Source organism: Heteronotia binoei, chromosome 7 (genome assembly GCF_032191835.1).
Source record: "Heteronotia binoei isolate CCM8104 ecotype False Entrance Well chromosome 7, APGP_CSIRO_Hbin_v1, whole genome shotgun sequence".
In the NCBI taxonomy this organism is placed as follows: Eukaryota; Metazoa; Chordata; class Lepidosauria; order Squamata; family Gekkonidae; genus Heteronotia; species Heteronotia binoei.
The window spans coordinates 11,556,892-11,569,523 of record NC_083229.1 but is presented as its reverse complement, the minus strand read 5'-3'; the positions used below and the strand labels follow the sequence as shown (position 1 = coordinate 11,569,523).

The window sequence follows — 12,632 nt, the reverse complement described above, 5'->3', positions numbered from 1 at the left end:
CTTCTTATCTATCAACTCTTGTTTCACAAATGTGTAGAACATTTACATCTTGCTCCCCCCTTTGAATTTTGGAATTTCCCCAATTATTGGTCATTTGCCTTCTTATCTGATATGATAGAGGTTTACAAGATAATGATAAGAGGTTTACAAGATAATGCATGGGATAGAGAAAGCGGAGAAAGAAGTACTTTTTTCCCTTTCTCACAATACAAGAACTTGTGGGGCATTGGATGAAATTGCTTAGCAGTCAGGTTAAAATGGATGAAAGGAAGTACTTCTTCACCCAAAGGGTGATTAACATGTGGAATTCACTGCCACGGGAGGTGGTGGCGGCTACAAGCATAGTCAGCTTCAAGAGGGGGATAAAAATATGTAGCAGAGGTCCATCAGTGGCTATTAGCCACAGTGTATATATATGGCCACTGTGTGACACGAGTGTTGGACTGGATGGGCCATTGGCCTGATCCAGCATGGCTTCTCTTATGTTCTTATGTTCTAACTCTTCATGTTCCACAACTGCACAGAGCATTTTACTCTTGCCAGATGTAATACTATCCCATCAGCAGTTACCAATGGTAGATATAAAAAAATCCCACTCTCATTAAGAATTTGTGCATGCAATTTAAAACAAGTTGATTCATTGTCCCATATTCTTCTTTACTGCTCCAAATATGATACTATATGCCTTAGGTTTCTAGACCCAATTCTGCTCAATATGACAAGTTGCTCAGATGCTGCAAAGGTATACCATCTTCTGAATGATTTTCACTGAAATAACTGAAAAGGTTGCTTTATTCTTGAGTCTGGTAATCAAGGATCGATTGTCCATTGTATAGCTGTATACGACTGGTTTATTTTGTTATTTCTGTATCTCTTTTTTGCCTTATTTATAATCTGCTATATGCCAATAAAGGGTTGTGTTTGTTTGTTGAGCAACTTAGAGACCAAAAAGACTTTGGAGATGCAAACTTTCATCTGACGAAGGGAGCTTTTGATTGTTAAAAGCTCAAAAAACTAGTTGGTCCAGCTGAATCTACCTGTTCTATTGGAGACCAGTATGGCTACCCTCTTAAATTTCTGTCAATTCACTTAAAATGATTAACTGTGCCTTCTTACTCAATTTTTGGAGATAGTTTGAGTACACTCACAAGAGGGAGGGTGGTTTCCTTTTTTTTTTTAAACCGCACAGAAAAATGCAGATGGAGTTGGGGGTGGGGGGGGAGAAAAATGCAGATGGAGTTGGGGGTGGGGGGGGAGAAGACAGGAGTATGGAAGAGCTTAAGGAATGGACTGCTGTGAAAAGACCTTTGAGATCTTCAGGAGGAGATGACAGGACATCATCTGCCAGCACCCACTTAAATTAGTCTGCCTTTTACAAACGTGAGCATCAGTCTGAGAAGTCTTCTTCGACAAGTAATACAGTTTTCAGAGCTACATTACCCTGAACTGTCCCAGCCAATCTACAACCCTTGTGGCTCTTGGGTTCACATAAGGTAGGAAAGGCGAGGTGGGAAAAGAACCATCTATTATTCCTGCAGGCATCTTGAATGATTTCTATGAAAAATTTAAGGTACGGTACTTGTACCTTTTAAAAAAGATAGCACGGGCCTCATGCAGGGGGAAGCCGAAACAAAGCCAGGATGGATGCAAGACGTCTGTGCCAAGTTGTCTAGTCAAGTTTTATCATCAAGAGGAGGAAATAGCATATTGATCCGAAAACTGGCAATAGCCATTTGATTCAATTTACAGAACAAAAGCCGGCCGGCCTGCAAGAGGCAGCGGCATACCGCAAGCAGGAGGCGGGATGCATTTTAAAAGCTCGCAAGGACCAGAAATCATATCCTCACCTATTTTTTTGCTTCGCTCCTCTCCACGATTGTGAGCAATGATGGGAGAATATATAAAAGGGCTCTTGGTTGACATGTTCTGGCCCAGCAAGCTCTTCATTTTTTGCGGTCGAAGGCTGATGGGGAGGTTTAAGAGCTTGACGGATCTGTTGAAAATGATGAACAGCAAGATAATTTTTTAATGCAGGCTTGTTAAACCCTGTAAGCAAATTGTCACTTCGCAGAGAGAATGAAAACAGCCAACACAGTGGAAAGGAAGAGACGAGGCAAGTCCTGGAACAATATCAGAAATAGGTACTCAGGAACCTCCAGAAGACCTGGGGACGGTCCACTGGGACCTTTGAGACCAACCAGATCTCCTGGGTAGATGCTTTTGCGAGTCAAAGTTCCCTTTCTGATATGACAGGCCCCAGCAGGGTTTGAGTCCAGGATCACCTTAAAGACCAACAAGAGTTCCAGATATCTGATGAAGGGAACGTTTGACTCTGGAAAGCTCACACTCTGGAAATCCTTGTTGGTCTATAACGCACTGTTGGACTCCAAATCTTGCTCTTCTACTGCAGACCAACACGGTTACCAATACGAAACTATTGGGGAAAATTTATTCCCCGCCTTTCTGCCCTCATCAGGGTCATCGAGGCAGCTAACCCACTAAAAATGCACATAATTTAAAGCCCTATATGGCAGAGGATCTGTTTACCTGAGGGACTGTCTGTCCCCACACGTTTCCCAGAGAGTACTAAGATCTGGATCTCAACATCTCCTAGTGATTCCTGGGCTGAAAGAGGCGAGACTGTCGACCACCAGCGATCGGGCCTTTTCAGTGACAGCCCCCTCCTGGTGGAATCAATTGCTGGAAGAGGTTAGGACCTTGCGGGACCTCGCTCAGTTTCGCAAGGCCTGTAAGACTGCTCTCTTCCAGCAAGCCTTCAGTCAACTGTAGGAGAATTCTGGAACAACTGTCATCCTGAGAATATGAGTAACATCTGATTTGTTAGCACCAACTGTAGATTGTTTTAACTTGTACTGTTTAATGGTTTTATTGATTTTATGACTGCAATCATCGTTTACTATGATTTGATGTAAGCCGCCCTGAGCCCGCCTCGGCAGGGAGGGCGGGGTATAAGTGGAATTAAACATAAAACATAATAACATACCCTTTAAAACAGGGATGTCAAACTCATTCGTTATGAGTGCCAGATCTGACATAAATGAGACCTTGTTGGGCCAGGTCATTCATGTCAACATTTAATGCCAGGTAGCAGAGATATAAACTTTATAAAGGACACAGGCAAACACAATGAAAGGGTTTTAAAAAAACAAAAAACCCTTAAAATTAGACATGCTTAAAACATTAGTACTCGTTGGTCTTAAAGATGCTTTCTTTGTATCTCTCCGATGGGATCCAGGGAACTGGTTAAAGGAAGCTCTGGCTCTTTCCTTCCTTCCCCAGGGGACCAGGAGGGGGAGGAGCCTCAGACAATAGAAGGAAGAGAGGCTTGGCTCAGTAGCTCTGCCATGCAATTGAGAGAGCCTGGCAAAGCAAGCTTTCCCTCCCCCCCTTCCTCCCCAAGGGAGGAGCTTCAGCCAATGGAGAACACAGAGGTTTTGCTCTGTAGATCCTGTGCGACTGAGCAAGCCTAGCAAAGCAAGTTGTTATGCAGAAGGAAGCAGACAGCAGCCAGTTGCTTGGGGGCCTGATAGGAGCCCTCCAGGGGCTTGATTCAGCCCATGGGTCGAATGTTTGACACCCCTGCTTTAAAATCCTTAAACCCCTCCCCCCCAAAAATCCACCATGAGAACCAAGGCTAAATTACACATACAAAAACATATATGGAAACTGACTCATGGCCAAGCAAGATAGGGAGGCACCTTGTGGGACCTCCCAAGGTGCTTCTGCATCAATAACGATGCTGTTTCTTCTGAGTCATCATGACTATGCATATATTATTTGGAGCCAACTAAATCTGGGTATTATTGAGCTGGCAGAGATGGATTGCCAGGAGACAGAATGCAATATCAACTGCTGCTTAAGCCAGCGTTGTCTCGGCACAATAACTGCTTACAAGACACAAAACTGTCATATTTCGGAGACAGTTAAAATGCTCTGCTGCGATGATCTGCAGGACATCACAAGGAAGAGGCGATCCTCTAGGAGGCGAGCAATGAAAACCTGACGGGTCTAATATGGCTGGCTGGGTGCCATCCATTCAGATGTTGGTGAGTTGTAAATACAGCTTCTTGGACTAGCGACTTACCTGACAATGGGTAGTTTAGTGAATGGAACAGGGGGAAGCTTTAAGCCATCTGGAAGTGTAATGAATTCCATTGTCCCAGGGCATTTTGAGGTATAATTTTCTAAACTCTGCGTTACATCTTTCTTTTCTGAAAGAGAGGGAAATTCTCCATTATGTCTGCCTCAAAACTGCAAAATGTGAACACAGAGAGTTGGATCCAACCAGCTGTTTAATTCAATCCTACCTCATTCCTCTCCTTGCTTGGCCATGCATGTCTCATAATCCCTAGCATAGCTTTGCTGGGTGGTCAAAAGGGGCCCTTTCCTCCTGGTTGGATCCAGCCACAATCATCCCAAGGTTACAGTTTTTACCCAACATTCCCCCCCCCCCCCACTCATTAGCTTTGAAAGTCTGTACAAAATCATCCATACAATGAATTAGACGCCCTCTCAGAAAAGCAGAGGGACCAGCTATCTCAGTTTTAATAATCTTGATGCAGTTAAACAACATTAGGCATTCTTTAACAACATAACCAAGAAAAAATAATTGCTTTTGATAGAATTTCAGAAGTGATTTTGTTGCATGTGCCAAAGAGGTCTAGCCAACTCCTCTTTTGAAAAATTGTGTAGAACTGATTAGCAATTATTTTAATGCCCTGCAAAACAAAGACTTTGTCACTATTATTTTTAAGTGATGTCATCACTGGTTTATATGGTGCTTTACAGAGTAATATAAACACAGGGCCCCTGCCCAGAAGAGCTTACACCACAAGAGAAACCAAAATGACACGAAGAAAGAGAGACCCCAAGAACAAAGGGTGCACGTGAGCAAATGCAGTAGAACAAATTTTGAGTCCAGCTGTCACGGCTGGGACCAGGTCAGGCAAAGTCCAGGGGCAGTCTGAGGTCTGTAGCCAGTAAGCAGGAGGGTCCGAGGCGCCAAATCCGAATCACTGTACAAGTATCGCAGGTCCGAGGTCCAGAAGCCGAGGTCAGGGAGTCCAGAAGTCACAAGCCAAAGTCAGGGAGTCCAGAAACCAAAGTCAAGCCGGAGTGTATGCTAGAACGTCAGGGAGATGACTAGTTGCTTCCACAAAGCCTCCTCCCAAAGCCTACAGCTATACAGCCCTCTGCTGACTGTTGCCCATTTGGGCTAATTGCTGGTTCAGAGAGGCAGCCAGGATCCTGTTACAACTCAAGCATCCTTGCTCTTAGAAGGGCCAGAATCCTCTCAAAACTCGGGGCTCAGGGAGCGTCTTGCTTGTGAGCGTGCCGCCCTCCTCCGATCCCTGAGGTCCTGACGGAGGCAGTCACGCATAAGCGCCACCCGAGAGGGCGAGGCAGGGGGGCTGGGATCTTCTCCAGCAGGAGGCAGGGGCACTGGTGCAGGTGGCAGGGGCACAGTTTCTTCTGCAGGCTCCACTTCCTCTGCAGGGTCCCCAGCACCCATGACACCAGCGGCATCTTTAAGACAAGAAGTGGCCAAACTTACTGAACATAAGAGCCACACAGAATAAACGTCAGATGTTTGAGAGCTATGGGTGGGAGGAAGGAAGGAAGGAAGGAAGGAAGGAAGGAAGGAAGGAAGGAAGGAAGGAAGGAAGGAAGGAAGGAAGGAAGGAAGGAAGGAAGGAAGGAAGGAAGGAAGGAAGGAAGGAAGGAAGGAAGGAAGGAAGGAAGGAAGGAAGGAAGGAAGGAAGAGGGAGGGCAGCCACTTTAACTTTAAATGCATTCTCCAAGCCACTGGTTGGCTTGGCTTGGAGAAGTGATTTAAAGAGACAAATGCCTTCTCCAAGCTGGCTGACTGGGTGGTGATGGCTTGGAGAGCCACACTATAAGTGTGCAACAGCCACATGTGGCTCCTGAGCCACAGTTTGGCCACCCCTGTTTAATACCAACAAAAGTTTATTCAAGGGATGAGCTTTCATGTGCAGGCACAGTTCCTCAGACACACAGAAACGGAAGTTATCATTTCATATATATAGGCAGATATCTTTACATAGGTGAACAGCAAATTAGCATACAACTTAATGAAGATGTTTTGGCATATGCCAAGACTAAATAGTAATAACAGGCTAAAGTTTCTAAGTCACAATACGTTTGGATTTCATTATGTTTGGATTTCATTATAGCACTGAAAACTTAGGCATCAAGTGCACTGATGACTGGTCTATTTCAAGACCAGTCTACTTTCCTGTGAATTTAGGGGGAAGTGTTTGTGAGTTTTCTGCATTGTGCAGGGGGTTGGACTAGATGACCTTAGAGGTCCCTTCCAACTCTATGATTCTAAGACATTCCAAGTCTTTCCCAAGATAAAAGGCGCACACACACACACACACACACACACACAAAAGAGAAAATATTTCACTGCAATCATATTATCAAGCCAAGCCTATATCGCAAAACGTATTTTGTTTCGTTTCTCGCTACTGTAATTAACTGCCTGACACGGGGCAAGGGGGGGGAGAACCCTAATGAGTTATGCAAAGACAAGTTGCAGGCACTTTCAATTAACCAACATTTTTTTTTAGCACATTAAGCCAACTCATTAGCCAAGTGTCAGATAAACCATCTTTCACTTTCTCTCATGATTTAATGCCAAGCATTAATTTATACCAGATTCCCTGCTCAGTCTGATTATATTTTTCATTTCAGCCTTTGAATCAATAACCCCGAGATTCCTAAAAGAAAATGATTTTCACAACTACCCAATATAACTTGCGAAATTCACGGTTAAACCCAAATGGCACATCATAGCTACTGTCAACCACTGAGCTGGAAAATAAAGCCTTAGAATGCTCCGACTGGCAAAACTCTGCCCCCCCCCGCCCCCGAAATGGCATCCAAGAAATTTCTCACTTTCCGGAACCGAGACTGCTTTTTCCTTCTCAGGTGCCAATTGTGAATGAAGTTAATGAGTATGCATGAATCCAAAGCAAGTGGAATGCAACAAAGCTTGAAAATCACGGCATGGGGAGCGCCTCAAATGACAGTCTCAAAGCCTAATACAAAGACGCATTCAGGTGGAGGCAGAATGCCATTTTATGTACTAATGGAAGAGCACGGAGAACCGTTTCAAGATTCCTGCTGCAATTCCATTTCTGGAAGTCAGGAGTTCTGAGCTCAGCCACCCCCTTGGCAGATTCTGAGCTCAGCCACCCCCTCGGCTCAAGGAAGAAAAATGGACCATAGCAAATTTGGTTCCCTCTAACCCAATGCAATCAGCATTACATTTTTGTCACTGCAGGGGGAAGTAATGCTATATTATGAATAACTGATACAAAATATCCCCTTGGGGCATATGAATTGTTAAAAGTCATTTTGACAAACCAATGACCATATAAGAGGGGGCAACTGGACATTTTTGTATAGACAGAAGCACCTCCTCTACCACCTGTCCAACTCCTGCCATATATATGAAGCCACATCTGAAGCAGAGCGGATTTGTTACACAATGGGAGGGGGTTACTGATCAAAGAATACAAGCAAAAAAAATAAATCTTATGGGACTTATTTCAAACTGGTTTGTATGCAAAAAGTGGTTTGGATCCCATGCTTTCTAAAGTAATGTCTGCAATTAATCTTAAACATCTCCTGATATTATACATTCACCATACCATATATTTTATTTTAATTTAATTTAATTTAATTTGTGATTTATATCCCACCTTATCCCGCTAGGCGGGCTCAGGGCGGCTTACAACATTAAAACACTGAAGTGATAATAAATAAAATATCCAATTAAACACAACAAATTTAAAATATCTCATAAACATAATACATAGAGGGTCACAACTCCAACACTAACACAGCCAGAAGCCACCGTTCAGCAGTTGGTACGACTTCAGCTGGCTAACACCACTTAGCACGCTTCAGGTCATTGACACCACTCAATCAGGGAGCCTGATCCCACTCCCTGCCTCCCCCCCCCCCCCCGATCCAGGCACAGGATTTCCGTCCTAGATGGATTTAACTTTATTTTAACTTAGATGGATTTAACTTTATTTTCAATTATTTGTGAATGTCCTGCATTGTGCAGGGTGTTGAACTAGAAGACTGTGGAGGTTCCTTCCAGCTCTATGATTCTATATAAATACATACCTTGGTCAGAAAGAAAATCCAGCATGGTCTGTAGGAGAAAAGATAAATGCCGGACGGAAAGCGCCGGGTTCCCCATTCTTCTCGATGCATATACCAGCTCATGAAGCAAACGCATCTGCACAGCAGCCCAGCCACGATGAGTTCCTTTTGAAAAGGTACAGATGTGTTACAAACATATTACATTACAAGATACCCAAATCACCGTCTATAAAGGTGATTTAAAAGAGAGATTTAAATATAGAACCCAGAGTTGTATAGTGGCTAGTGTGTCACACTAGGGATCTGGGAGACTTTTGATCAAATCTCCACTCCACCATGAAAGCTTGCTAGGTGACTTTGTCACATATACACTCTGCCTAACCTTCCTACTGTCTAACCTACCTAACAGGGCTGTTGTGAAGACAAACTGGTGGAGAGGAGAATGATGTAAGCTGCCTTTGGGTCTCCACTGGGGAGAAAGCTGAGGTATATGTGAATTAATTAATTAATTAATTAATTAATGAGGGACTGCCAAGTAGGCAAGGTGTAGGTGTAGGATAGCAAAGATGCATTCATTTGTAGATTTCTCACTTTGTGATATAAGACTAATCAGGGATAGCCTGCAACGAACTACAAAAGGAAGATAACACCAATCCAAGGCATCATATATGTGAGTAATACTGGTCCTAAACTCAGGGCCTCAATATTAACTGTGTCATAAAACATCTGGCAAAAAAACCTCTCTGTGTTCACTACATCATTACACTGTTTACTTCTGTTACATAACATATACCTCTTTGCCATATGTGGGGGGGGGGGGGGGAGCCAGAAATCAGTCTTATATTTCCCATTAACCAGCTGGGTTACATTGTGGTCCTAAACACAAATCACTGCAATCAATCTGAAATTTGCTGATATTATTCGCTTTTAAGATATATTCTCTCTCAAATCCCTTCTAGTCATTACATAATTTGATTAAATGCCCGAAATGTAATAATAAACAGAAATTTATTTATCCTCTGAAAACTGGACTTAGTATTTTGGTCCAAAATTACATTAAAAAAAATCCCCATTAAAATTTGAGAGAACACTCACTTTTTTTTTAATGTTTTTATACTGTGTGTTGTATTCAGGGCTTTTTTTAGCAGGAACACACAGGAACATAGTTCCAGCTGGCTTGACATCATGGGGTGTGGCCTAATATGCAAATAAATTCATACTGGGCCTTTTCTACAAAGAAAGCCCTGTGTGAAACAAGGGTGACAGGGGAGGTGGCCTAATATGCAAATGAGTTCCTGCTGGGCTTTTTCTACAAAATAGGCCCTTTCAGTATGTCCAAATAAAAAAAATAATCCAGGAGAGATTGATATTTACTCTCCCTCCCTTGTACCTTTGCTGAAGTCCTTCGGGTCCAGGGACAGACTGTAACCAGGAAGGGTCTCCAGAAGAAGTTTGTAGCAGGCCTTCCATCCTGGCTCTGTTATGCTAGGGGCCACACACTGCATTGCAGCAACCCGCTTGAAGAAAGCGGATTTGCGATGAAACCCAATACGCTCGTACAACTCCGAGAGAATGCTGTAGCGTTGGATTTTCTCTTCTTCAGAGAGCTGAAAGTTATTTTTAAAAATTAACAAATAAATGATGCCTTTTTACTGTGGAATTGCTAAAAACAAAATAGATGTGATGGCCACAAGTGTGCCTGGCATATTTTTGTTGGTGTAAGAAAAAAAATGTCATTTTGGAGCAAATATACAGTTACTATGGCATGGAATACATCTGATACTGTTATACTATGGACCAGGAGTGGCCAAACCGCAGTTTGGGAGCCACATGTGGCTCTTTCACACGTATTGTGTGGCTCTCAAAGCCCCCACTGCCCCATTACCTGACTTGAGAAATGCATTTCTCTTTAAATCACTTAGCCTCCAAGCCATCCGGCAGCGTGGAGAATGCATTTAAAGTTAAAGTTGCTTTCTGTCCACCTCTCCCTCCTTCCCCATCTATTTGCTTCCCTCCCTCCCTTCCTGTCTTGTGGCTCTCAACCATCTGATGCTCACGTCTTGCAGCTCTCAAACGTTTGACATTTACATTAAGCAAGTTTGGCCACCCCTGCTCTGGACCTTTTTGAGCCTGTGGTCAACTTTGGAATTTTAACAAAATGGCTGCTACAACTTACCTTCACTTGCACAGTAAAGATCCTTGTGCTGTGCTGGCAGCTGCTGTCCAAGCAATAGCAATTACAGATCTGCATAGCCAATCAAATCCCCAGTGCCCAATCAGAAGCCTTGCTGGGCAAAAGCCTCACCTGGCCCCTACTGTGGACTATGGCCACATTCCAGAAATGACACAAAATGAGTTCCACAAGTTGGGGGGAAACATGTGTGTGTCTTGACTAGCAGACCCCTGCCACACGACAACCTGCTTTTGAAACTGAGGGATTATTTTTTTTTTAAAAAAAAGGTTTGTAATTTGGCACTGGATCCGAATGCCCCGTGGCGCAGAGTGATAAGCTTCAGCACTGCAGTCCAAGCTCTGCTCACGACCTGAGTTCAATCCCGGCAGAAGCTGGGTTCAGGTAGCCAGCTCAAGGTTGACTCAGTCTTCCATCCTTTTGAAGTCAGCAAAATGAGTCCCCAGCTTGCTGGGGGCAAAGTGTAGATGACTGGGGAAGGCAATGGCAAGCCATCCCATAAAAAGTCCACCATGAAAACATCCTGATGTGACGTCACCTCATGGGTTGGTAACAACCCGGTGCTTGCACCTTTACCTTTTACCAAATGTTCAAAGCAGGGGTGGGGAGGACAACATCTCACTAGACTTCTCGGATAAGCCTGACAGGCTGCTCTTTGGAACGTGGAACATACAGTATGCTGAGAACTGGAAATTTAATGCTGCTGAGTACTGAAATTCTGCTTCCAGGTAGGATCAAAACTTTATGTTTAAAGTTAGACTAACTATGAGGAGAACATCTAAGGTATCCTGGAAAGTTGTTCCATCCAGATTCAGAAAACAGCCTGATGCCATTTTACTTTCCTATGTTCAGTAAAGCTCTGACTTCATAAATTGTTGAGCAGGATCTATCACATCAAGAGCCCAACTCAGGTAAGCAGCAACGACTCCTGCTGGGCACTGTACAATACGAGTAGCACAAACTACCGATTCTCTTTCCAACGGTCGTGTCAAATCCCATCCGGGCTCATTATTTCTGACGTCTGACAGGCATGTTTAAAAGACTGGAATGAACCCACAAGAGAAATCTAGTTTGTTTGGATAGCTCAGAAGCCGCTCCACAACATTTCACATTGACAGAATTACGGCAATCACAGCCTTGGATGCAGCACTGCTGACCCCTAGTGAACAATGGGGAATCTGCAGCAACTGCAGTAACATACCTCAAAAAGTTCTATTTTTGAAGGAAGTAAACGGGGACACCACCGCATCAGAAATGTTTTAAAAAATCAGAAAAGCCTGACAACTGACAAGTGAAGTTCTATTAAAAACTCCTCTAAGCAAAGCTATTCAATGGTAACATTTCATTGGCTCTATTGTGGGCAGGGGGGCTCTAACCTGGCCAGACCAGGTGGGCAGGGGGGCTCTAACCTGGCCAGACCAGGCTAGTCTGCTCTTGTTAGATCTTGGAAGCTAAGCAAGGTCGGCCCTGGTTAGTATTCGGATGGGAGACCACCAAGGAACAGCAGGGTTGCTGCGCAGAGGCAGGCAATGGCAATTCACCTTTGAATGTCTCTTGCCTTGAAAAGACTACAGAGTAATTCTAAGTCAGCTACCGCTTCAAGGCAAAACAATAAAGATCTAAGGGTGGGATCTTTCAAACTGTGAGCACAGCAGTTCTTAAAGACTCAGTTTCACCTTCTCTGCAGAAGCCCCTTGAAAAGCTGATGCTGAGCACTGGGAAGGGGTGGGTGTCTCATGGACAAAATATCACCGGGAGAGTTCTACAGTGAGAAGAGGCGGAATCAGGGAATTCACTCCTGACAAGCATCTTCAGGCTCATCTCCTCTCTCTCCTAAACCTGTTTGTTCAGGTATCATTTGAAGATACAAACTATAGATACATTAAGAAATTTCCCCTAGCCTTTGGCAGAAAAGTGAAGTTCAAATGCCGATCCGTGAAAGTTAGTTACTCTCTCACCTGACGCAGGTTAATATAAACAGCATTCTGGAGGAAGTCAGAAGCCTCCATGCTTCTCTTCTGTATTGCTAGGACCCTCACAGCCTTCACGCAGGCTTCCAACTCAATCACTCCAGCATTCTTGTACTAGGGAAAAAGAAAAAGAAAAGAATAGGGAACTGAAACAGCACCCCCCCAGTTACTGGCCTCCATACCGATTTCAAAACAACTCCTATATGTAGTGCCAGACTCTGTAGGAAGTAGTGCTGCCGGCTCCTGGTTGGGAAATTGCTGGAGTTTTTGGGAGGCAAAGCCATGAGAAAGCAGATTTGTGGAGGGGA

The 12,632-nt window shown here is 43.9% G+C and overlaps 1 protein-coding gene across 1 annotated transcript in view; it reads right to left on the bottom strand.

Annotated features, from left to right (window-relative positions):
• The window catches only part of TRAPPC9 (trafficking protein particle complex subunit 9), a 567,308-nt gene that overhangs the window by 511,658 nt on the left and 43,018 nt on the right, over positions 1 to 12,632 (bottom strand). The window contains 5 exon segments of the mRNA XM_060243197.1: positions 1,848 to 1,993; positions 4,106 to 4,232; positions 8,185 to 8,328; positions 9,554 to 9,770; positions 12,313 to 12,438. Of these exon segments, the coding sequence (XP_060099180.1) occupies positions 1,848 to 1,993; positions 4,106 to 4,232; positions 8,185 to 8,328; positions 9,554 to 9,770; positions 12,313 to 12,438 (760 nt within the window).